This window comes from Erigeron canadensis, chromosome 9 (assembly GCF_010389155.1).
Source record: "Erigeron canadensis isolate Cc75 chromosome 9, C_canadensis_v1, whole genome shotgun sequence".
NCBI classification, from domain to species: domain Eukaryota; kingdom Viridiplantae; phylum Streptophyta; class Magnoliopsida; order Asterales; family Asteraceae; genus Erigeron; species Erigeron canadensis.
The window spans coordinates 7219402-7247208 of NC_057769.1; the positions used below are offsets into that span (position 1 = coordinate 7219402).

The following is a 27807-nucleotide window of genomic DNA, read 5'->3' on the forward strand; positions in this document are numbered from 1 at the left end:
TTAAGTCATTAGGTTTTGAAATAATTTTTTGTAGAAAATATTTGATATGTTAAAAAAAATTTATTTAATTAAATGATTATAAATTTTAAAAAATTCTCTCAAGTTGACGGCTAAAAATAAATATAAATTAAGTATTCAGGGCTAAAAAGTGTAAATTATTGATGGAAAACAAAAAAGTGCAAATAATGAGACTTTTTTTTACAAATTAATATAAATATTAATATAATAATATATTTGGATAATGATTATTAAGATTTTTAATTTGTAGTTTATCTAAATGATGACATCATCAAAAGTCAATTTGATGAAATCAAACGATGTGATTGGTTAATAAGTCATTAGTTCAACTGTCTTATAGTATATATAAAGATACGTATGTCTATGTTTTGAACTGTTAAAAGATACATAGAAATATTGAACACTAAACATGTTTATAAATAATCTAAAGACGGTAATCTGATGGTGAATGACATCTAACGCGTGTTACAGATTGATTCAAACCTTGACATCATGTCCTTTTAACTAAAATGTTACACAATTTGCTGTCTCTCACTTCCATGAGTCGATCAGTCGGTAAGAAACCTATAATAACTCGTTCATACATTTTTAGATTTTCTTTTATAAATACTCCGTAGAAGTTTAAACCATCAAAATTTAGCTCTAACAAAACAGTTAATTATTTACTAACCTAGACACCTTTCTGAGTATTTGGTTGAAAACAAAGTTATTTATTGGTTTAAATTGAAACTAGATCAAGGTACCAACATAATGCGGCGACAATGACGGCGATAGGTGATGGTGATAGCGACGACCGTAACGGTGTGGTTATTAATGTAAAAGTTTTTGAGCTATATGTTATAGAAATTTCATTAAAGAGTACTAAAAATATACTAGGTATAGATTTTTGAATTATAGTATACAAAAGGAGAAAAATATTTTATAGTTATTGGTTTAGAAAGGAATAGTTTGTTTTTTAAGGAATTCAATATGAACTATTCATTTTGGTCAACTTCACTTTAAGAATAATACTACTTGCTTTCTAATTTCTATCGAGTACTCCGTTGTATTTCAATATTTGCCCAATTTTTATATTCTAATTATTTGTTTTTTTATGGTATTTGCATCTGCAACTTTGAAAATGACATTGTAAAAATTTGAAATTTATTCATAATTGAAGTATGCTAGATTGACAAACATTTTACAAATATAGATGACATATCAAATAGTCCAATCAAACAAAAAAAGGAAAAAAAATAATACATAAAGATGAATTAAATCGTGTAAGTTGGGTTTGTAAAAATTTGTTTGTAAAAAGTTCATAAAACTAACATTACTCTATCCAATTTTGTCAATTTGCTGAATTATTCCGAATAACACAATATATTACTTCAAAAATATAACTTTCAAAGTTATTTAACGTGCAAGTTAATACGTTTTATCAAACTCTGTAAATATAAAATGTCGTATATAAATTAACATTTATTGTGTACACATCATTTGCTGTATAATACTATACAAAGACATAGCAATTAAGAAAGATGATGATAATCTATATATATATATATATAGATCAATTAATTTCCAGGTAATTTCCAAAAAGTCTTCATGTGGTGAACAAAAACTCCTATAAGAGGAGGAATCGGAGACAGTTATGAATGCCAATTCTTTCTATCATCTTTGCTAACTGAACATTCCTTTCCCTCCAAAAATGGTTTACGAAATTCATTCGATCGGATCATTGTTGTATAACGTAAGCACAGTAGCTCTTTCAACAGCCAAAAAAAGATGGCGCCTGGCCTATATTTCAATTAACTTCTCAAACACTTTGTTGTCCATAAAAGTATCCAAAAAACTGAAAAGTTATTCCATATCAGAGATAGTAGCAACACCTTCATATACTGCTCTTCTTATCGACTCGCAAGCTAATGACCATAATGATCATTTAGAACGCTTTTCGACCATTGACCAAACTGATCTCACAAACTTGGTCAAAAGTAAAGATCTTGAAAAGCTGCAGAATTACAATGGTGTCACAGGTCTGGCTAAATCTCTTCACACAACTCTCAAAAATGGCATTATTAGCCATGATATAGAAAGTAGGAAAACTGCATTTGGTTCTAATACTTATAATAAGCCGCCCCCTAAAGGGTTGGTTTATTTTGTGGTAGAGGCTCTTAAAGACCCTACTATACTTATACTATTAGCTTGTGCTGCTCTTTCCCTCGGATTCGGTATTAAAGAAGACGGGGTCAAAGAAGGGTGGTACGAAGGGGGTAGTATCTTCGTAGCTGTCATTCTAGTTATTGTTGTTTCTGCAGTTAGTAATTTCAGACAAGAAAAACAATTTGATCGTTTGTCGAAAATAAGCAACAATATTAAAATAGATGCTATAAGAGAAGGGAGAAGGCAAAAGATATCCATTTTCGACGTCGTGGTGGGAGATGTTATAATTCTTAATATAGGTGATCAAGTTCCTGCAGATGGTTTATTCATAGAAGGTCATTCTTTGCTGATAGACGAGTCAAGTATGACCGGAGAAAGTGATCATATAGACATTGATGCGGTCAGGAATCCGTTTTTATTCTCGGGTTCAAAAGTGGCAGATGGGCATGGTCAGATGCTTGTGATATCAGTTGGGATGAATACCGCTTGGGGAGAAATGATGAGTTCTATAACGGGTGATTCTAATGAGCAAACACCGTTACAGGCTCGTTTAAATAAACTCACGTCTTCAATAGGAAAAGTCGGTCTTGCAGTTGCTTTTCTTGTTCTTGCAGTTATGTTAATCAGGTATTTCACTGGGAATACAGAGGACGAGGAAGGAAACCGCGAATACAATGGGAAACGTACAAGTACAAATGATATCCTCAATTCTGTGACGCGTATTTTCGCAGCTGCAGTCACCATCGTTGTGGTGGCCATCCCAGAAGGTCTGCCGCTAGCCGTCACACTTACACTTGCCTATTCTATGAAGAGAATGATGGCTGATCAAGCTATGGTTAGAAAGTTGTCTGCTTGTGAGACTATGGGCTCTGCCACTGTCATATGCACTGACAAAACCGGGACATTGACCATGAATAAAATGAAAGTTACAAAATTCTGGCTTGGTCTTGATCTCATTGAAGACGATTCTTCAAGAGATGTAGATTCTAAAGTCCTTGAACTTTACCATCAAGGGGTCGGTTTGAATACAACTGGGAGTGTTTATCATTCAGGAACAACACATGAATATTCGGGCAGTCCAACTGAGAAGGCGATTCTATCGTGGGCTGTCATGAATTTGGGTATGGATGTGGAGAAACTGAAACACGGTTCAACCATTCTACATGTTGAGACCTTCAATTCCGAGAAGAAACGAAGTGGGATTTCTGTTAAGAAGAATGAAGATAACACCATTCATGTCCACTGGAAAGGAGCAGCAGAGATGGTGCTAGAAATGTGTTCAAGTTATTATCAGAAAAACGGGGTTACAAAGCCAATGAATCATGAAGACAAGACATGGTTTGAAAAGATCATCCAAGGAATGGCAGCAAGTAGCCTCAGGTGCATCGCTTTCGCTCACAAGGAAGACGGGACAGCCTACAAGACACTAAATGAAGAAGGGCTAACTTTGCTAGGAATCGTCGGGATCAAAGACCCATGTAGACCAGGGGCAAAGGAAGCTATTGATGCGTGTAGGTCTGCAGGGGTAGAAATTAAGATGATAACCGGAGACAATGTTTTCACAGCAAAAGCCATAGCCACAGAATGTGGGATACTCAAACCTGGTCAGCATGTCACCAAAGGAGAAGTAGTAGAAGGCGAAGAGTTTCGTAACTACACTGACGAAGAGAGAATGGAGAAGGTTAACAGTATCCGAGTGATGGCTAGATCGTCTCCCTTTGACAAGCTTCTAATGGTTCAGTGCTTGAAAAAGAAAGGTCATGTGGTGGCAGTCACAGGCGATGGCACAAACGACGCCCCAGCTCTCAAGGAAGCCGATATTGGCCTTTCAATGGGGATTCAAGGGACAGAGGTGGCAAAGGAAAGCTCAGATATCGTCATCTTAGATGACGATTTTGCTTCAGTTGCAGTCGTCTTGAGGTGGGGTCGGTGTGTATACAACAACATCCAAAAGTTCATTCAGTTTCAACTTACAGTGAACGTTGCAGCTCTGGTCATTAATTTCGTCGCAGCAGTTTCTGCTGGTGACGTTCCTCTAACAGCAGTTCAACTATTGTGGGTCAACCTCATTATGGATACTCTAGGTGCTCTAGCACTTGCTACAGAGCGGCCTACTAAAGAACTCATGGAGAAACCACCCGTTGGTCGAGTTGCACCTCTTATAACAAACGTAATGTGGAGAAACCTATTGGCGCAATCTATGTACCAAATAACGATTCTATTGACCTTCCAGTTCAGAGGCAAATCAATCTTCAATGTGGACGAGCGAGTCAAGAATACAATCATCTTCAATACTTTTGTTCTCTGCCAAGTATTCAACGAATTCAATTCAAGGAAGCTGGAGAAGAGGAATGTGTTTGAAGGCCTTCACAAGAACCGGTTGTTTATTGGGATTATTGGGGTGACTATCATTCTTCAAATTGTGATGGTGGAGTTCCTAAAAGACTTTGCAGACACTGAAAAGCTGAATTGGGGGCAGTGGGGAATTTGTGTAGGAATTGCAGCCTTATCATGGCCAATTGGTTGGTTTGTAAAATTAACACCAGTACCGGAAAAACCATTTCTAGATTATATCAGAGGATGGGTTAGATAACCGTCTGGATGGATGGCCACAGCCCAGTCCCCATCCTCGACCAGCATTACCATTCTTTACTACTATAGGGTTATATCTTAAATGGTATTTTATTGATTTTGTCCTGTAAAAAACTTATTTTTCAATAATTAATGCATAAACTATATTATTAGTGTGAATTCTACTATCTGACCCTTTTCAGCCTAAAAATGAGTTGCTTTATCTATGCAGTTATCAACAGTATATATTAAACAATATAAGCATTGCTTGCAAGTCATATGATCATCATGGTTGTGAAGACTTGTGACACTTCAAAGTTGGCGAAAGGAGCATAAATCAGCAAGTTGAAACTTAACAAAATTTAGGTTTCTACGAAAGATATAATTCACCATCAGTGACCCGAAATGACCAAATCCTGATCAGTAAAAGACCAGAAAGTGATCAGTCTTCAAGTAAGGTAACAGGGTTATGTTTTCAGTTTGTTTCTTGAGGTACCGAACTTGGTAACTCTAGGTTTTTCATTACAATACATCTGACTTTTCTATATTTTACTGGGCTAAGTGCGCCGGAATGCAGTTAACTAATCCTGAAAAGTTATTGTGTGCACGAACTCTAGGTCGGCTTTATTGTATTCAGGAAACTTGTTCAAGAGTCCCATAATAAACAAAAGTTACCAGGTAAGAAGTTAACCGGTCACCACTTTCACGTTGACCTGTTGACTGCTTACGTAGCATGCACACAATAACTTTTTAGAATTAGTTTATGCACGCAATAAAAAAATTATATGAAAATAACAAGTTTTATGTGAAGTAACCGGTCTCACATCCGTTTTATGTACACAATAAACATAATTTCAAGTTTCCTGAATACAATAAAGCCGACCTAAAGTTCGTGCACACAATAACTTTTGGTGATTAGTTGACTGCATTCCGGCGCACTTAGCCCTATTTTATTTAATCTGGTTTTGAAAAACCATCTCATTTTACTATCAAGTAACCCGAAAGTTGGAAAGAACACAGAATCTTGTCAACTTATATATGACGTGACACAATCAATCACGTACTCATATTTCATATTTGGATTCTAAAAAGACTGAGAAACAAAGATTTATACAATCCAAATTAACTAAGTCATTCTCATATAATCAACAAGATTTTGTTTGTCTACATCCTTTTGGTTTCTGGTTACAACAAGATGGTAGAAATAAGTAATAAAGGTTTGTTTCGAAATATGTACCTCAAGATATTGATTTGTATCAGGAATTCAGGAGGCTGTATACATGCAGACAATAATTCAACATGCCCAGCAAAAGTATTGGGAGTAATAAGGGTTGATGAATTCATCTATACATTTCATATACTTTTGACAAATGTTTGAAAAAGCGATTTTCAAGGGATATACTCGAAAACTTTATTTTAAAAAAAAATTCATCAACTGAAAAATTACTCCTATATACTCCACCTTTCACTTTTTTTTGTCATTTGCTCACCCATTCTTTTTTTTTAAAATTAGATACAACTTTTTATTTTTTACCACTTTAGTAATTTATTTTTTACTTTTTTAAACTTTAGTCATTCGGCTTTATTTTTGTTAAAATAGGATGAATCTTTGGATAAGTTTTAACATTAATTACTATCATAGTAAAAAATTATTGAAAAACGATTTAAAGTATACTTGAACACTACCACCATATAACTAGATAACCTACTAAGAGTCCATCTTAACTTCCACATGTCACTTGAAACAAGTATTTTTGTCATCAAAACTTAGGATGACATCTATCAATATCCATTTACCTTTTCTATTTTTAACCTAAAGTTTCTTTGTAACGGAAGGAATTAAAAATCTTTGAAACATCTTTGCATATAAAGTCATTGTTGTTGTTGTTTATATAATTTTCTTTTAACTTTCATTATGAAATAAATGATTTATAATGAGTATTAATTTGATATTATGTATGTATATTATGTTATGCATCATATGTTATATATATATATATATATGGGTAAAGGGAATATAAGGTTGTCCGACACCTAAGCTTAGGTGTAGAACCCCTCACATACTAATATTTTATTATTTCTTGTTTAATGAATAAATGCATGGGCCCCCATGATTTTTATAGATTAAAAAAACAATATGTGAGTGTTCCGCACCTAAGCTTAGATACCCGACAACCTTATATTCTCATCCCCTATATATATATATATATTATATTTTTAAATTACTATAAATCTAATGGCCGGTTAAAGCTAAAATTAAAATAGGTACTCATTTTATGTCAAAGAGGGTGGACATGGGTAAAAATTGGTTATCATTTTAATAGAATTAAAAGGTGGGCAAGGATGGAACTTTTAAAGGGCAAAAGGGGATTTCAGCCCTTCCATAAAAGCTTATTTTTAATATTAAATTTCTTATATATCCTCAAATTTAATTTTCATAATACATATCAGCCTCCTTCACAAAGCTAAATTTTATGTCTCATTGAGTTCCGCCCCTCCATAATTAGTGTTCAAGTTCCGCCACTGAAGGTGGGTAACTAAAATGTTAAAAAGTTGCATCCTCTTTTAACAAAAATAAAAAGTAAGTGATTATGGTGGTAAAAAAAAAGGTTGCATCTCATTTTAATAAAAATAAAAGATGGGTAACCAAAGTGGCAAAAATAATAAAATGTTGAGTCTATGCGAGTGATTTTTCCCTTTCATCAAATACCCAACAAAATCAAAAAATAAAAGAGAAAATTAAAATAAAACTTAAAAATCCCATTAAGATAATAAAAATCACAATCAAATATTGAAAAATTGCAGTAAAGTAATACAAAATAACAATGAGATAATCTCATTGTAATTTTCCAAAATCTCTGATTGCGATTTTGCGATATCTTATTAAGATTTTAACTTTCTCGTGATTTTTTAAAATCTACGGTAGTTAAGAGTCTTTTTAAATATCTATACTCTTGTATAAAAGAAACTGACCCCTTCCTTAAACTTTAAAAAATATGATCTGTCTAATTCACCTCCCATCTTAATACATTCATATTTTCATTCTATACATTGTGACTAAAATACTATTACAAAAGTTTCAGACTTTATTAAACTTCTTTTTGTTCGTCAAAAATTTTTTTTTGTTATTGTCAAAAACTATCATACAAATAAAAGTTCCGATTAACTATTTGATTTGAAATTAACATTGTCACAACACCTTGAACGTTGTCTATTTTTGCCGCTGCAACACGGGCACCCTTCTAGTATTACTATATAGTAATAACGGGATTATTAACAAGTTCTTACCTCACATATTATATTTGGTGTTGCCACATTTCGTTTACATAGAATAAAAGTTTGACCAAATAGAATATAAATTAAGATGAGTAAATTACATAAAATGATTTGTGTGATCTTTTTTTTTCATTATCTATCTTTCATTGAAAATGTTTGCATAAATTATTTTTACCGAGATAAAATTGCTACATAAACCGTTTTTCATCCAACATAAAAGTCTAATATACTCTTCTAACTTTAATTTTTTGATTTTTTTTAATGATTATATTATCTTTTTCGCTAACTAATATGTTAGTTAAAGAAAATGATACATTGTACTTTTTCCCTAAATTTTAACTAGTATCGACTTTCACTCATATAAACTTCTCCAATTCCGCTATCGTATGTGTCAATTCATCAATGTCATTCACTACAACAAACACATGCTCAAGAAGATCATTCTGACCATAGTTTACTCGCTTCATCACTGGTCTCATTACCCAATCTAGGTTTTCCTTTGAGGGTTTGGGATTTGATCATGTGTAAGATTGAATGTATTTATAAATAGGATTTTGCATATTTAGGTGTGAGTTAGGTAGTGTTATGTTGACTTCAAAGTTTGAAATTGAATCGATGTATTTACATATACATGTTTTCAGATCACAAATGGGTCTTGTTGAGATTCAAAGTTTCATAGGTTTTTGTTAATGTTGTCTGGAATATTAGGGTGGTGATTACAAGTTGAATGAGGATGATAAGAAATACTTTGTTTAATATTGATTAACTAAAAAAAGAATAAATATCAAAAATAGAAGGATATATTGAACATTTATGTTGGATGATGAGTGGTTTATGTAACAATTTTATTTTATTAGGGTTGGTTGTGCGAACATTTCTAACGATGGATGAATAATAAATAAATAAACATATAATATATAAAATGTTATTTTTACAGGTGCGTATCAAATATCATATCGGAGGTTCCAAACTATGTTGCCTTAAACGGGGTCACACTAAAGAGTCCCCTCACCAATTACCTAGTAGAAGGAAAACTTCCTAATGCCCAAAGACAAGACAACATATTAAGGAAAAACCTTAAACTCTAAGACCTAAACCCGAGTCTCTACAAATTCAAACCTTCATGGTCAGACTTCCTACCACCCAATGGTTATAAATAAAATGTTAACCATATAATAATAATAATAATAATAATAATAACAATAACAACAACAACAACAACAATAATATGTTTCTTCTTTGGGGAACTTGGAGGAGGATACGATGACTTTACTCAGTCGAATTTAAAAACTTTGACGGCTCGGTACATAGGAATGGCCCCTATTGTTTATTATAGCTAACAAATTAGGCACGATTAATTTCCTACTAATGCCTCGTTTTTTTTTATGGCAGGTGATTTTTTCACGGATCCTTTTAATTGGTACCAGGAAATCATATACAAAAAGACTACTATGCCCTTACTACCCAATTTTAGTATCACCCATCTATGTTTTGACCCTTTAGATAATTCAAAATTTATTAACTATTCAAAACTCAAACGGTCTCCACCATCACCAATTATTATGGTGACATCCATAATTTCGAATGAAGTAAACTTTCATCATCATATACGAGTACATTTTTTCATCCAAATTCAAGATATCCATTTTCAATCATTTATTAATTCATTAATCATCAATTTTGTCTATATCTGTATCTTTCAACAAATGTATAAATAACTTACCTTGATCTCTTAATCAAACAACAACAAAAAATAACAATTGTAAAACACTACAAACACGAGAGTCGCCTATATAATGTTTTACCGTCAAATTCCCAAACCCAAGTAGCTTACTTAAGCTCAAGACTTTGTTTCTATGTAAAACCCATAAACTTCTCATCGTCTTTATCGAATACTTTGTGTTCATCGCCATCGGATTCATCATCTTCGGGTTTAAACATCGATTATGTAACAAGGTACAGGCGCGTGTGTTGATCTAAACTTAATAGATCTAGAAATCAGATTTTGACAGTGGAGATTTGAAGGAAGTGGTGACGACGGAGAAAGCTCTTCAAATACCTACCATGAAGTATTATACGGCTACCATTCCTATTATTTATAGGTTTGAAATATTAATATTTAAAAGTAATAGCCTCGATGTAAACCAAGAAAATGAATGGTTGATGGTGATGGATTGATGAAAAAAAAATGTGGATTATGGGGATATTGAAAGGGAGCTGGATATTGTTTGGAAGGTTACACGTGAAAGGAAAATATTAGGTAAACATAGTTTAAAGGTATCATAGTCCATTCACACTAAATTTCATTGAATGAATGAGTTTCATCCATGAAAGAATCAGCCTCCTTTTTTATTTAATAAACTTTATAATAAACTTAATACATTTAATTAACTTTTATTTAATAAACAAAAAATAATCGTCTAGTACTAACATTTTACTTAACAATTATACATTCAACCAGTGTCTTCGTGACTGGACTGGACCGGCTGGCCGGATCGGTTGGGCCGGGACCCGGCAGCCTTAGCGGTCCGGCTCTATATGTTTGACCGAACAAGCATCGAACCGTCCGGATTAATCAGTAACCGGAGGTTGAACAACGGTTTCGGGTTTTGATTTTCTTTAACTTGGGCAAAATTTTGTTATCGCACCGTGGTGGAAAGGGGGTCAAAAGAGCTGAGAAACTTGAATGTGAGCAGATATATGCGATGATGTCGGTAACAACAACGTAGATCTTTGCAGGCGTGCAGTGATGTCGGCGGCTCCGATGTGCAATAGATATAGAAACGAGAGAATGAGAGTTGGAGTTGCAAACTTGCAATCATCAGTCGTCGGAGTATATATCGGAGGATAAGGTGGCTTTGTTTTCCTCTGTAGTTTACTTTAGATGGGAGAGGAAGGAATATTCAAATATATTGGAATATGAAATTAAATGAATGGAATGGTCAAACTCAATTTGACATCTTATAGAAAGAAGAGAAAATTAGTGAGAGACAACCCATCTTTGATAAGTTATACGAGTAACTCATATTTTGGATATATGGTTTTGACATATTAACATTAGTAAGTATTGAGCATCTATTTTATATATTATATAATATAAATATAAAGAGAAAAGTGAGTATAGGGCTATTATACATCCAACTTGGGTAAAAAACCCTTCACATAACAATATTTTAATATTTTGAATAAATGTTTGGCCTCCATGACTTTTATCATTTAAAAAAAAATATGTGAGGGATTTTTTCATCCAACTTAGGTGCATAACAGTCTTATATTCCTTCCCCAAATATAAATTAAATATATAATACATATACTAGTTATAATAAAGGGACATATCTATTAGTATTATGTATAATATATTCTATGTATATATTATAAATTATGTAAGTCATATATTTTTATTATACTAGCGTTATCCGGTTCTTTAGTTCGGTTCGACCGATCCGACCAGTAACTCTGATACGGTTATGAAAACATTGCATAACCACTCAATACATCCTTAACTTAATGAAAATCAGGCCTTAAATTATTATTAATTTAGAAATGGTGTTTTAATGATAATAAAATAAAAAAATAATATATAAAAATAATTAATAATAATAATTATAATATCATTAAGGCTCAACTTTATGAACAGTGCCACGTGCCATGTGGCGCTGTTTTATTGGTCCACATGTATCCCGCATTTTTTATCAGATTTTGCCATATCGGATTCCGTTAAGGTTATTTTTTTTCCGATTTTTCTTGGTTTCCTACATAGTTTTTTGCTTTTGTGTTTTCTTTCCATTGGTCCACCTATACCCCGCGTTTTTTCGGATTTTGCCATTTCGGATCCCGTTAAAGTTATTTTTCTTTCAGTTTTTGTTGGTTTATTACATAGTTTTTTTGCTTTTGTGTTTTATTTCTATTGGTTCATCGTATACCCCATATCACTATTTAGATTTTGCCATTTTGGATCCGTTTGGGGTTTTTTCTTGGTGTTTATCATAGTTTTTTTGGCTTTTGTGTTCCCAAATAATATATTGGAAAGTTTTACTCAACATTTTATTTTTCCTTTGTTATTTCTATTTTCTTTAAGGTTATTTATCTTTCTGTTTATCTTGGTTTTTTGATACCTTTTTTTTTGCTTATATGATCTCTATTATTGGTTCATCAGATTTCCCGCATCACTATTTAGATTCTGACATTACGGATCCCATTTGGAGTTTTTCTTTCGTTTTTTTTTGCATGGTTATCAATAGTAACCATGCTTATTAAAACTTGACATGTGACATCGGTTATAAAGTGACACATCGCACATTTCTTATAGTTTGGATTTTGCCACATTGCATCCTGTTCGGATTTTGTCACGTCTTTTTCTTTTTTAGTTTTGTTTTTCCTTTTCGGATTTTTTATTACGGGTTACTTCTGTTGTTTTTTTCACACTTTTTATTTGTCATTCAACCTTATTGTGATACACCCCGTACCACTACTTGCATTTTGCTATATTGCATCCACTTGATATCTGAATTAATATATTGATATTTTTGTCATATCACATCCCGTTCAAGTTTCTACTACATGTTACGTTTTGGTTTCTTGCATATTTTTAAACAAACATATTAATGAGAAAATTATTTTTTAATTAAGCTGTTGAAAATTCACGACATATATACTAAAATAACGAACCATTTCAACAAAGGAATTGAGACCCCGCAACCCAAAATTTTCTAGGTTTAATTATTTCACAGCCATTTACTCTCTTCTTCTTCACCAATTCCTATCGATTTCACCCTCAAACTTGAATTAACCCACAACAAACACAATCACTATTACTATTTCACACAAATACAACAACCACCAAAAAAAAAACTAAAACTCCAATTAATTATTTATACATGTACATATATTATAATTAATTTTTTTTTTATAATTATACATTCCAGTCTATCGATAGATACAGATACAAACCAAAATTTTCATTCTTTCTTAGTCGCACTTATCGCTCGCCGATCACCGTTTGCCATCTCCGCCGGCATCCTAATTTAGATCTCTTCCGATCAGGTCAATTCCATGATATATATCTATATCTATATATATATATGTTGATTGTTACTGTAATTTATTTTGATCTAACTGAGTACATGTTGAATTAGAATATATATGATGATGGAAAAGGTTTGATCTTTATGAAAGTTTGTAACTTTTTGTTTTTGAAGTAAAGATTTTACTAGTATTTATGTATTGAAATTGAACTCTCTCTTTTTTTTCTTTTTTATTTTTTTTTATGTATTGCTCTTATTGTGAAGATAATTCTTATTAAGCTGATACTCATATTAGTATTTACGAGTGTTTGTTATTGCGTATCTACAGCCGCGTATATCTTAGTGAAAGAATTGCCTTCCCTAGTATAAGTATAACTTCATATTGTGCAACTGAATGGGAAATGAAAACTATCAAAAGTGCCAAACACTTTCAAAAACTTATAAAAATAGGCAAAATTCCTTAAAAATTGCTAGTGTTAAAAAAGGAAACTTATGAAGTCATCTAGTCGTTATCGTTATTTTGCACGGATTCGAAGCTAGTGTTAAAAAAATTGTGCTACGGGTCATTTTCCATCTTGGTTCTGCCACTGACATACGGACATTATAAATGGGATCTGATGATGCATGTGCATCCATGTATCGATGCATATATCATATATTATGTATATGTAGATATGAACAAGAATAGCTACAGTGTGGCCCCTTTGTGCCAGTGGTGCTTCTTCATTAGCTATTTGACCGTGCATGCTTATGATGTGTGTTACTTACACACGCTATAGTTTTATATTTGTCTTAATCTAACAATATCATGTAAAATGTAATTTTGAGTTTTTTTTTAGAAATGACACGTTTGGAATTGTGTGTTCTTGCAGATTATTTATGAAAGCTCAGCAATAACGTGATATATTGTAATATATCTGCAAGGGATGGGGACTGAAAACCCTAACCGTGTAAATACTTATCAACGGCCAAATGCGAATCCTTTTGCTCCTCCTCAAAGTAGCATGCCCATTTCTTCATCTCCTCCCGTGGTTGGATCAGAGGCTTCTGCTTTTAGACCAACACCAGTCCCTGCTACTATGAGTACAGTGCCTGGCACGTCAAATACGACTCCATTTTCTTCTTCAGGGCCTGCGGTTGGATACGGGACTCCTGGTTTTAGACCTATGCAACCAGGCAGGCCTACTCCTTCATTTGGTCCTCCAACTACAGGACCTATCCAGCGTTTCCTGACTCCGCAGTTTCCCTCAACATCTCAACCACCCTTGCCTCAGACTTCCAATGCGGGGCCGTCCATATTGCCTCCGACAATGAGACCTCCTCCTCCCAGTCATGTTCCATCCATGTCGACATCCCTAAATCGTCAGCCACAGATGCCACCACCAATGGGATCTCCACCTCAAAACCTGTACAGTGCTTCTTCTAATAGTTTTCCTCCGAGATCTTTTGTAGACTCACCTTTTACTGCTTCCAGGCCGAACATGCAGCAACCGCCACTCTCAACGGGACCTCCTTATCCATCTACTTTACCTGGTTATCAAGGTATGCAGAGTAGCCCAGTAAGCCCACCACCACCGCCACCGCCACTTTCTTATCAAGGAGGTTATGTTCCATCTCAGCCTACCATATCTGCCCCTTTTTCTTCTCATCAAGGTGCTTATAGACAAGCGCCACCAGTTGCATCTTCACCAGGAATGTATTCAGCGCCTGCAATGGGACCTACGTCAGGTTTGGCAGAAGACTTCAGCTCTCTTTCTCTTGGACCTGCTCCTGGATCTTTTGATTCTGGGGTTGATGCTAAAGTGTTGCCAAGACCATTGGATGGCGATATAGAACCAAGCTCTTTCGCTATGACGTATCCCATGAATTGTGATTCTAGATATTTACGACTTACGACTAGTGCTATACCAAATTCGCAGTCTCTGATTTCGAGGTGGCAGTTGCCTCTTGGAGCAGTTGTCTGTCCCCTAGCCGAAACTCCCAAGGGGGTGAGTGTCTATGTATTGATAGCCACTAGTAGATGTTAGATTTGCTATTGAACAAATCAATTATTTTACTTCTGAACGTTTCATTTTTCAGGAGGAAGTTCCTGTAGTTAATTTTGCGACAACGGGCATAGTTCGTTGTAGAAGATGCCGTACATATGTTAACCCATATGTGACTTTTACAGATAGCGGAAGAAAGTGGAAGTGCAATATATGTGCGTTGCTTAATGACGGTAATACTTTAAATTCCTTGTACCAATACATGAATTGTTTTTAAATTGGAAAGTGGTGGTTCAAACAATACGTAAACAATATGCTGTTGCATATGGTGTTTTGTTGCTAAATCTGTAATTCCTAAGGTGTTCTTTATTCTTGTAATTGTGCTTCATATATGAGTTACATGTCTGCTTAGTAGAACAATAATCATTTCATAATACACAGTTCAAGGTGATTATTACGCTCAGTTGGATGCCACGGGAAAAAGAGTTGATCTAGATCAACATCCTGAGCTTACAAAGGGTTCTGTTGAATTTGTTGCTCCAGCAGAATATATGGTTCGGCCTCCGATGCCACCAGTATACTTTTTTTTGATTGATGTATCAATATCTGCAGTCAAAAGTGGAATGCTTGAGGTAAGCCTTCACTTGGATATACTCTTGGAGCTCCTTCCTGTTGCCATAGGACTATTACATTTTCATTTCTTTGTACATGTCATAGTAGAATAGCAAAGACGAGAATAATACATAAATCTTGACTCGTTGAGATTTGTTGATTCATATAAGTCCCAGCAAAACATTTCTGCATGTTCTTTCAAACCAGATTATATATATATCAGAGTAAATTACTTTTTTCGTCCGAGAAGTTGGCACGCTTTTCATTTTTGATCCCTTAAGGGAAAAAGTGTCAATTTCTACCTTAAAGTTGGCAAAAATTTGCAATTGAAGTCCTTTTGCGAGACGGTGTTAAGTTTCGGTCGTTAACGTTTGCACGTGCAAAACACGTGAGGGCATTAATGTCCTTTTCCCTTTACACTCGAGGGACTAAAAGTGCAAAATGAAACATGTTCAGGGACGAAAATTGCAATTTACTCTATTTATTATCATCATCTTCTTCTCAACTAAATCCAACCGGCGACTATTATTCCGGTCATCTTCTCCGGCTAATTTTCTGACACGTCTCCGGCAACAATATTAAATTTATATACAAATCCAAAACAAACCCACAAATCTTCGTGCAAAATCAATACAAAATATTTACAAACAAACTTTCAAACCAGCATTAGAGTAATGGTAGTGGTAGTGAAGGACATGGTGGCTGGCTGCGGCGATGGTGTTGCTGATAGTGGCGACCGGCTGCGGCTGCTGTGGTGGTAGCTGTGATAAATGTAAGTGTGTGTTAGTGGCGGATCTTAATATTTTTAGCTGTGGAGGCCAAATTTTTTTTTTCCCATCGCTATGTTCCGGGTATATTATGGTCATGCAATACACTTAATCGGGTCGGGTCAAACAAAAATAACACTAATAATCTAAGTTTTCCATTACAACAAAAAACTACAAAGACTTATGAATATACCAAGAGAACAGGCGTTGGATTGTAGATTGTGGGAGATATACCTTGTTACGTGGATTGTGGATTGTTGGCTAAAACATAAAATTACAAATGGACTAAGTGAATTGTGGGTTATAAAAACTAAAAAGGTAAATTTTATTTTTTTCTAGAGCCTAAAACTCAAAAAAAGGAGGAAGACCTTATTACGTGGATTGTGAATTGTAGGCTAAAACATAGAATTAATAATGAACGAAGTGAATCGTGGGTTATAAAAATTAAAAAGGTAAATTTTATTTTTTCTTGAGCCTAAAAGTCTAAAACTCAAAAAAGGGAGGAAGACCTTGTTACGTGGACTGTGAATTGTAAACTAAAACATAGAATTATGAATGGACTAAGTTAATTGTGGGTTATAAAAACCAAAAAGGTAAATTTTATTATACTATTAAATTTATTAAACGTATCAAAAGTTTTTAAAAAATAATCCTTGGGGGCCGACTTAATAGATATAAATTATTTTGGACGAAATACAGATATAATAGTACTACTAAACGAAAAAACGGTGGTGGCCCGGCCCCCCACGGGCCCCTAAAGAGAACCGCCATTGGTGTGTGTGTGTTTGTATTTGAGATGTGTGTTTATATATATACATATATAAAAGCTTACAAGAAAGGTGGGTGGATAGAAGAACATAGAAGGGGGAATGAAAGGGTTTGCCGGCGGTAGGTGATGGTTGGTGTTTTCCCGGCGGCGGCAAAAATTTCCCGGCGGGTGTGGGTATGGGTGGGATTTTTTTGTTAATGTACGTGTGGTTCAATTTTTATGGATAGAAATGGTGGGGGTTTTGAATTTTTTGGGTAGAAATGTAGGGATTTATAATTTTGTTATGTTTTTTGATTTTATAATATATTTTATAACATTTTGATTTTCACCTTAAACTTGGCAAAATTTTGTTGCCGGAGACGTGTCGGAAAATTAGTCGGAGAAGATGACCGGAATAAAAGTTGCCACTTGGATTTAGTTGAGATGAAGATGATGATAATAAATAAAGTAAATTGCAATTTTCGTCCCTGAATATGTTACATTTTGCACTTTCAGTTCCTCGAGTGTAAAGGGGAAAAAACATTAATGCCCTTACGTGTTTTGCATGTTAGGACGTTAACGACTGAAACCTAACACCGTTTGGCAAAAGGACTTCAATTGCAATTTTTTGCCAAGTTTAAGGTAAAAATTGATATTATTTTACTTAAGGGATCGAAAGTGAAAAACGTGCCAACTTCAGGGACGAAAAAACGTAATTTACTCTATGTATCAGATTGTATAGTTCTCACATCTATGAGACTGATAGTTTGGTGTCAATTCTGTGTTTGGTTTTTGATGGGTGTCGATGTTAATGTAGGTATGTAACAGACTTATGCATATTATTGCATTTTAGTGTAAGACAGACATAAGTAAATTGACTTGGTTTTATCCAATATATGCATGTCTTTTTCACGAGGTGATATCTTTCAAAAAACATCCCCACATTTAATCTGTTAATGCTGCTCTTGTATTTTTCATTATGAACTATGTTTATAGCTTGATAGCGTTATTTTTATTGGATACTAAATGCACCTGACTTATGACTTATTATTTGTCTTTGCTTACATTTTATTAGGTGGTGGCACAAACTATAAAATCTTGTTTAGATAGATTGCCAGGCAGTCCCAGAACGCAGATTGGATTCATTACTTTTGATAGTACAATTCATTTTTACAATATGAAGGCAAGTATTTAGACTTTTCCTGGCCATACAGTATGTCATGCCATAAATGTTGATTGATGTTGACCACCCTTCTTGTTTTTATATTACCAGTCCTCTTTGACACAGCCTCAGATGATGGTCGTATCAGATTTGGATGATATTTTTGTTCCATTGCCAGATGATCTGCTTGTCAACTTGTCAGAATCTAGAGCTGTGGTAGAGGCGTTCCTGGATAGCTTGCCTTCTTTGTTTCAGGACAATTTTAATGTGGAGTCTGCGTTTGGGCCGGCTCTTAAAGCAGCGTATATGGTTATGGTTAGTGTCCTGTACTATCTGCCTATCTGTTAAATGCTTGACAATCTTACCTAAGAAATTTGTGGGTAATGACCAAAAATTACTTTCAAAGAGATACATCTTATGGGAGTAAAAGTCACTCTAGGTGCATTAAAAGAAGTAGTCAGGCATTTTATTGAACCTTTGATAATCGATTATGTTGCAACTAGGATGAAACTGATCATTTGACCATGAATAACTAGATATTTGTATGGTGTAATATGAATGTTTTGGGTGATGTTTGCTAATTCTTGCTTATATTGTGTCAGCTATCTGAACTGAGTAATAGTTTTCTTCCTAATACTGCTTGTAGTTTTTTAATATGTATCTGGCAACTCTAAATGTCACATATGGTCAGATGCCTGACTGATGTATAGTTTTCTCTCCAAGACTGCCACATTACTTACAACTTTCTTTGCTCTATGCAGAGCCAACTTGGAGGGAAATTGCTAATTTTCCAGAGTACTCTGCCCTCACTTGGTGTTGGTCGTTTAAAGTTGCGCGGAGATGATCTTCGTGTTTATGGGACAGATAAGGAGTATACTTTAAGAATACCAGAGGACTCATTCTATAAACAGATGGCTGCGGATTTCACCAAATTTCAGATTGCAGTAAATGTGTATGCATTCAGTGACAAGTATACTGATGTAGCTTCACTAGGTATGCACCGATGCTGAACTTCCTATTCTACACTTTAGTAATTACCATATACATTGCACTTGCTGTTGACTGTTGAGGAAAGTCATTTGCCATAGAGGTGCACTTGCTGACCGTTTACCTCAAACGTCAAACGTGTTCAGTTAATGAAGATTCAAATTTTAATTAGATAAAATGGGCTTATTGGGTTTAACAGGGTGCAACTTTTTTTTCTTTTTTTTTTTCTGGGTAAAATGATGCAACTTGTTTTAATTGGATACAACTACCTGAATCACTTTTATAAAAGAAATATAGATTATTAATGTGGTTATACAATCTTTGGTAATCACTGCACTTCAATTGTTATAATTGTTAAATATAAAAAGTGGATGAAAAATTGTTTGTGGGACAGTTATTAAATATCTTGCATTTAAGTTTCCCTTTGCTGTTATGTATTTATATAGCTTGTGTTTGTTGGATATTTCTGATTGGTTGATATTGGTGGCCTATCTGTTACGAGTACAAAAACCATCTTTGATTTTTACATGATCCACACTAGCAAAGAATGAAATTTTTTATACGTATCTAAACAGATTCATACGAGAGAATGAACAAAATACTATTCGTAGGTGTATTGCTATCATCTGCATGGTTATTCCATACATGTGTATTTGTTTTAAGAATTCTTGCTGAATATCTCTTAAATCACTTCATAAACTTCTATTCGTTCTGGGAAGCTTACCTTCACTGCGGTTGTAAATTCTTATAGTTACCAATGGTGATACATGTTTGAGTGTGTAGGTACTTTGGCAAAATACACTGGTGGCCAAGTGTATTATTATCCAAGCTTTCATTCTGTCATCCACAAAGACAAATTGAGATATGAGTTATCTAGAGATCTCACTAGAGAAACTGCCTGGGAAGCCGTAATGCGTATCAGATGTGGAAAAGGTTGGTGTGATGTAATTAAATAGCGATCGGCTACTACAGAGTTACAGATTACTGCTTTCTTAAGTTAATAAATTTTGATTACTTCACCTAAAAAGTTCATTTTTTAAAATTTTTTTCTATGTAGGGGTCCGTTTCACTTCATATCATGGGAACTTTATGCTAAGATCTACAGATCTGATAGCACTTCCAGCTGTTGACTGCGACAAAGCTTATGCAATGCAGTTTGCTCTTGAAGATACGTTGCTTACAACTCAGATTGTATACTTCCAAGTGGCTTTACTGTATCCTTTAATTCTTTTGATAAGGTTGTAGATCTCATTTATTTTACGTAGTTGAAGGTTTTATAAACAATATAGTTGATGATCTTTTTTCAAGTTAAAATTTTGTTCTAAATGGGAAAGTGGGTGGATTAATTTGGGCTGTATTTCATTGATAATGGGTTGGACTGTTGGAGGGTTTAAAAGTTTACATAAAAGGTACAACCTCCGGAATTTCTTTATTTAAAAAACTTGTGTCGTAATGTAACCATAGTTTTGCATTTATATTTGAATATATTAGTAAATAGTAACTCATTAAACTGAACATATGACTATATGAGGGTAAAAACAGTTTGCAGGGGAGCCCAACCCAATTCATCTTAACTTGTTACCCAATTTGTCTAACACTCTAACGCACTCAGATGGCCACATATATTCTAGATAATTTTGTTTCTAATATTGACCATCATTTTTCCCTTGTCTTTTCTTTGTATTTTAAACTTCATATTTTATAATTAATAATATATGCTATAAGCATTGAATGATTATTCAGTTAGCTGTCTTTAATCCTTTAATGAAAAAAAGAAGTTAACTGGCTTCATTGTTTTGTGAGTCATTATGAAACTTAATTTATGTATCTAACATTACAAATTTTGATATAAGAACTTGATTCCATCATTAAGATCTTAGATATTTGCTTTAGATGAAAAGCTCGTCTATGAGCTTTTTTACTAAATCATCTTGAAAATTACGCTCCACAATACTTTGGGTCTGTAGTTGCCTTTCTGCTGTAGGACACTGTAGATTACTTTTGACCTTATTTTTACATTTATGAATACTTAACGACCAAAAGATACACAGCATCTTGTGGTGAAAGACGTATTAGAGTTCACACTGCTGCAGCATCAGTGGTTACAGATTTAGGAGAAATGTATCGACAGGCAGATACTGGTGCCATTGTTTCTTTGCTTGGTAGATTAGGTAAGATACTCTGTGTGTGTGTGTGTGTGTGTGTGTTTGTGTGTGTAGAGAGAGTAAAAGGAAAGTTTTTTAGAGGTGGCAGTTTCAACTTTTAACCTGTTTATTATGAAGGGTTGATCTGAGTTATGCTTTATCTTCGACGGATTAACCAGGTAGTAATTAAAAAATCGTTTTAAAAGTAACATGGTGTAGGGGCTGAAAAGTCCCAGAATATACTTCTAATTCAATAAACTCAATGTTGTAATTAAAAAACTTAGATTTTTATTTAACGCCAGGTAACTTTTTTAAACACTCGCTAATTATTTAACAAAGAACTAAAAAGTTTTGGACAAAGAGTGTTTTGGACCAACCCGACCTGTTTTGATCAGTTACCTAAGCAGCCAATTTCAACCCCCATACATGATAATTAGCTTGAGACTTGCCTGCTCTTAACCTCTCCATCACTGTAATTATATGCAGCTATTGAAAAATCGTTGTCATATAAATTGGAGGATGCTCGTAATAGTATTCAAGCAAGAATCGTCAAAGCTTTAAAAGAATATCGGAAACTATATGCGGTTCAGAATCGTGTAGGAAGCAGGATGATCTATCCCGAATCACTGAAATATTTGCCCTTATATGGATTGGCGTTATGTAAATCCATAGCGCTTCGTGGTGGGTTTGCTGACGCACAACTTGATGAACGATGCGCAGCGGGGTTTACTATGATGGCTTTACCTGTTAAAAAAATGTTAAAGCTCTTATATCCTAGCTTATTAAGAGTGGATGAGTATCTTGTGAAGGTAAGCTATATTCTTGAATTGTGTTTCTCGTTCCTGCAGTTATATCCTGCGGAAGAATAACAATGGCTTGGATAATGGGTCAAAATGGTACAGGTCGAAACCAGTTAGGTCAACACATTCTGTCCAATATATTTAAATTTCTTTACATAATTCGTGTGTCACATATGATTGGAGAAGTTATATTATTTCGGTAGTAAGCTAAATTTTTGAGTAAATTGAATAATCTACTTAAATTTATACTTTGAGAGACTTTCTATCCGTTCACAGTTTGTTTCCTTTTAAGCTTGTCTTTTTTCTTCCTTTTTTTAATAACCTGTTTGGCTTGTCAGACATCTTACATAGCTCGGATGCATAAGTAAATTGGTCAAAATTGCTTCCTCTACTTCTAAGTCTCGTGTTTTACATAGTTACTCTTTGTTTGCAGACACCTACTGTGGATGACGAATTTAACAGAGTTTGTAAAAGGCTATCACTTGCTGCAGAAAGCTTAGATTCTAGAGGAATTTACGTATTTGATGATGGTTTTCGTTTTGTTGTATGGTTTGGCCGCATGCTTTCTCCGGATTTAGCCCGGAATCTAGTTGAGGAAGACTCATCTACAGACTTCCCAAGGGTATGCTCTTTTTACGTTTCTGTAGTTTTATCATCCTGCGCCTTTTACAGCTTTTTAAGTACTGGTTTGTGCATATTTGTAGGCTTTTCTAACATGGTCATCAAGGATGATGGTTGTTTCTCTTATTCCTTACTTTTTGTTGTGTATTTCAAGAATCAGGTTTGTTTGAGTGAACGTGACAATGAAATGTCAAGAAAGCTGAATGGGATAATAAGAAAACTTAGGCAAGCTGATCCATCATATTATCAATTATGCCATCTTGTGAGACAAGGTGAACAGCCTAGGGAAGGTTTCTTTCTACTTTTAAATTTAGTTGAGGACCAGGTTGGTAGTATGAATGGCTATGTTGATTGGATGCTTCAGATACATCGACAAGTACTACAATAGTGAAGAGTACACACTAATGCAGGTACTAAGTTTTGTTGGCAAACTGGTTCAATAGTTAATGCGCCCATGTAACTCATTATTTATGTTAAACGGGTAAGCAAATGAGGTTTTCCTTATTCAAGTTACCTGGGGAGGGCGAGTCTTTTTGACTCGGTGTACGCAGCCTAAAAGGAGGGGGGGGGGGGGGGGGGGGGATCCTGTGGCCATTTCCAAAATTTTTCACTAGCCGCCCCCAAAGATTGTACCTAGCAGACGAGACCTCATGTCATATTGGGATGTCACTATGCCACTTTGGAGGTGGTTACACTATTTATGCTAGTTTTTAACAAAGATGGGATGATACATGAACTTGCTGATAACTTAATCGGTTTTCATACATTAATTAATTTCCGCCTTCAAATTCTAAACCTTATTCGTTAAAATGGCAGGTTCAGATATATATTTTTTTTTATGCTGGTTCAGTATCTGCTGTAGAAGCTTTGTGTTAATGATTTTGACATCTTTTTTGGGAAAGTTGGTAATTTATCTGTGTTGATAAGATGTATCTTCGTCGATTTGCTTGTTTAGTTCTTCATGGACAACATTTTAGTTTGTTGATTTTCTTCCACAAAATATGTATTCAAAAGGAAAGATTCAGGGCTTTTAAGTATAAACCCATTTATCTTTCCAGAAAACAAAAATGAAGTATCTAAACAAACATCAAATAGATTAAAAAGTAGCCAATTATACTTCATTAAAAATGCTGAAAATTTAGCAACAATGAAGGACGTATAGACATGCATGATAAGAGTATGACATTAAATTTATAGGCAGTTACCTCTTTTAGATTCACAGGTATATGTTTTCTATGTTTATTTAAAAGCTCGCTCCTAATATTATAATCACATGTCTTCCCTTTGGAAGACAGTCCCCCTTTTATAATTTCTTTTACCATGGCCAAATCTAAAGAAGATCAAAACACACTTGACAAGAACTAAACGTTTTATTACTTTAAAAGTGGAGCTGATGATTTCTTTTTAGTATGACTTCTTCATAGATTGTATGAAGATACATGAGGGGATTAGTACCTATGATGCATGTTGACACCTGCATCAAATTAAAAACTCTTAATCTCTTGCAAGGCAACAATGGATGAAATAAAAGTAGTTACATCAAATGGTTTTGCTGTAAAATTTATCTCCTTTATGAGTTAATAAATAATGAGTTTTATGACTTCATTCAACTAATTTTCAAGTACTGAAATTGTGTTTAGAACAAACCTTGAACGTATGCGGTCAAGCTGAAACATATCCAAATGAAGGTGATATGTGATTTGATGCAAATATAAAGATTACTCCAATGCTTTCTTTTTAATTATAAATAAGTTATTGTTGGAAAAAAAGTAATAGAATAAATATTATGAAGTTAGTCAGGTATTTGAGAATTTCAGATTTTAGATTTTATATTTTGCTCTTGATCTAATTGGGCCTGGTCCAACACCCACTGGCAACTTAAGCCTATGAGCCCATTCACATGCCAAAAATGGTTTCACCGTCACCTGATTAAGCATTTAAGCTCCAATGAAAAATATTGTTAGTGTCGATATTGTGTTTGACGAGGGGTTGGTTTAGGTTTGCTGGGGTACCCCAAATGGAGTAAGAAAGATGAGATTTCTTAGGCCGCTCCTTATAGCTCTTCTACACCACGTCCGACGCCGGACCGTGCCTAGACGTTGGTAGCACGGCCTGCGTTTAGGCCGGCGTCTGTTCCTTTCTATTTTTAGACGCAGCGTTGGTGATGTATGTTGGACCCAAATCTGGTTTTAACGTGGCTAAATAAAAAAAACGAAATTTGTGTGCAGGTGTGCGGTGTGATCTATATATATATAGAGAGAGAGAGAGTAAGAAGAAGACACGTATACAAGACAAAAAAAATATAATTTGATATTTATTTAATTTTTGGTCTTTGGACTTTAAGTTATTTAGAAAATAATTCTTATACTTTTTAACTTTTACTCTTAAAACCTTTAATTTTTATATAGATCTTTGATAAAATACTTATTATTATTATGAAAAGTTTAATTTAATTTGATTTTGCAAAAAAGGAAAGATGAAATAATAAAATAATGTATGAATAATATTAGAAGTGAGTTAGAAGTGAGGGTTATAAGGAGGGGTGTCTTGGTGTGTTTAGAAGAGAGAGAAACTGATGAATAGTGTTAGAAGCGGGTTCCTATAAGGAGAGGCCTTAAGCGCAGGAAGCGACCATTAATGGAATGTAGCTGTGTAGTAATTAGCAAAGAGGCTTTGTTTCGATTTTAGATCTCCACCACCACTTGGTGAGCCTAGCAAGGTTATAAGCTTAAGTCACAAACATTCTTCTTAGGCCATGGTTACTAGTGGTAGTGGGTCGATTGTTGTATTTCATTTCTATATTTGAAGATTATGAATGAAATATGAAAGTTTAGTCTTTGTTTTTCTCTTTTGTTTTTGAAGTCTCACACACCTCTATGGGTTATAAGGTTTTCTCAGTAAACCTATGAGCCTCCAAGAAATCTTTCTAACCTCAAGGGAACTTTCCCAAAAGAAATTATGCCTAATGTTTTCAAGAATGTTTAACACAATTTTAGTGGCTTTCTAAGATGAGAAATGGTATGAAGGTTTTTGTACATTAAAATTAGTTTTAAAAAAGAAGTTTATGCCCAAGATTATGACCAATAACGCATAAAGCAACAAATAAAACTACATACATGTTATTGGTAAATATTTACATGTAAAAAGTTATAACAAAAATTGCTAAAAACATATAAAATTAATATAACTTGATATGTTCATATGTAAATGAATCTCTTCGTATATATTATTTTCTGTGAATATATTAATGTAAACTTTACATGCGCGTAATTTAACTTTAATTTGACGTGTGATTCAACTTAAATTTTGGATATTAGATAGAAATATATTCTCGTCAACTAAAGTTGAAAGAAGCCAAGAGTTACAACACCAGTAACTAACTAATCAACAACACGACAATAACTAACAAAACAACAAATTTGCGTCAACAGCCAAAATGAATAAGACCCATGATCACATTCAATTCTTTTGAGATGAAACAACTATTTTTAGACTCATAAAACGAATGTTAAAGGATATGATCGACCATCCCACTGATTACGAATTATTTGCATGTTAATAATTCTAACAACATGATGTTTTGCTTAATCATAGAAATAATTTATTAACTGAAACAAAATTCACCAAAGGGCTTATGTGTGCTAGCATATCAATCAACAATTTAACAGGTTGTGTATGTTCAAGTTTATATAATGACGTGAAATACAATAGAAGAGAAACTAACAAAGAGAAGTCCCATATATAACGCACGTTACTTACGTCGTAATAGTATTATGAAAAACTACGTTAAAAAAAAAATTAAAAATTGGCTTGCTTACCGCTTCTCGGAATGTCCAAAGAACATTACGTTTTGTAAATTCGTGAGATGCAACAACCGATGAAGGTACCACATGACCTGATCTCTTCTTATTATTATTAAGAAAAATTTAGATCATGCTGGCAGCTTCATCTATTGAAGCTTCACGTTCATCCTACAATTTAGTTGTTGATCGACTATGACTATCCATATGTAGAGTGAGAAAAGGTGAGGGGGATGTTTGTTCTTGAAAAAGATATGGATCATAGGATAGAGACGCAAAGGGTGTATATATATATATATATATATATATAGATATATGAAGAAAGTAGAAATGTCAATGTATCAAACTATAAAAAAAAAGAAAGAAAAAACAAGATACTTCCAATGAAAACCTTGCATGTTATCTGGTACGGATAATTTTACTACTTTTGTGTTCACTTTGGGGGTTTTGTTGGTATTTAGGGAGCTTATATTAAACTTCTTTTTTAAACTGTGTGATTTGGATCAGTGATTCTGACTTTCGGAGATAAAAGTCAAAGGTTTGATTCTCTATCCCATATAATTGTCGGGGGTCATTTTTTACCATTTAAGTAAAAAACAATTTTTAAAATATTTTTATTACTTATCTAATTAGAAAACCAAATAATATACAAAAAAAAAAAAAAAAAACCCATAAAAATAAGCATTTTCAAACACCTCTTAGTTTTTCATATATTTGTAACTTTATAACTAATTGTTGACATATCTAAACAAACATATATCGAAATGAAGTCAGGCTTTAAGCTTTGTGGCAAAATATATTTGCTAAGCGAAGTCCTAAGGACTGTAGTCAAGGTGTATTAAATAGGTATACATTTATCATAAAATTTAAGAGTGACTTTTTGATATGAAAAGTATAAAATTTTATGTATGTTAAGTGTAACTATAAAGACTATATTTAATATTTTCCATAATTTATTATCCATCGTAATAATTTAAAATTCTATTTATGGATCATACATAACTCTTATATCATATACTAATATGAAAAATCAGTATATTAGATATCAAATTGTTTATTAAGTGACTTTGGGACACAAAACTAATTTTGATAATCTAATCATAGTAACAATTTTTTGTTGTTGAACTTTTTAGATAGTTTTTTACAA

General features: G+C 33.7%; 2 protein-coding genes across 4 annotated transcripts; both read left to right on the forward strand.

Moving 5' to 3' along the window:
* Window positions 1–1685: 1685 nt before the first annotated feature.
* LOC122580945 (putative calcium-transporting ATPase 13, plasma membrane-type) lies at window positions 1686–4914 on the forward strand. The gene has a single exon (XM_043753094.1). It carries the CDS (start codon window positions 1709–1711, stop codon window positions 4754–4756), a length of 3048 nt encoding a protein of 1015 aa, XP_043609029.1. The 5' UTR covers window positions 1686–1708; the 3' UTR covers window positions 4757–4914.
* An 8007-nt stretch (window positions 4915–12921) lies between these two features.
* On the forward strand, window positions 12922–23988 carry LOC122581264 (protein transport protein Sec24-like At3g07100). 3 transcript variants are annotated; one of them, XM_043753454.1, is made up of 14 exons: window positions 12922–13053; window positions 13907–15022; window positions 15114–15252; window positions 15461–15651; window positions 18222–18329; window positions 18420–18623; window positions 19070–19301; window positions 20079–20228; window positions 20353–20509; window positions 21339–21466; window positions 21926–22248; window positions 22673–22861; window positions 23021–23270; window positions 23677–23988. In XM_043753454.1, exons 2-13 carry the CDS (start codon window positions 13961–13963, stop codon window positions 23246–23248), a joined length of 3111 nt encoding a protein of 1036 aa, XP_043609389.1. In that variant the 5' UTR covers window positions 12922–13053; window positions 13907–13960; the 3' UTR covers window positions 23249–23270; window positions 23677–23988. The 3 variants fall into 3 exon arrangements, with proteins under 3 accessions (XP_043609389.1, XP_043609388.1, XP_043609387.1); XM_043753453.1 differs by having other exon boundaries at window positions 12923–13053; window positions 23015–23286; window positions 23346–23988; XM_043753452.1 differs by having other exon boundaries at window positions 12923–13053; window positions 23015–23270.
* The last annotated feature ends 3819 nt before the right edge of the window (window positions 23989–27807 follow it).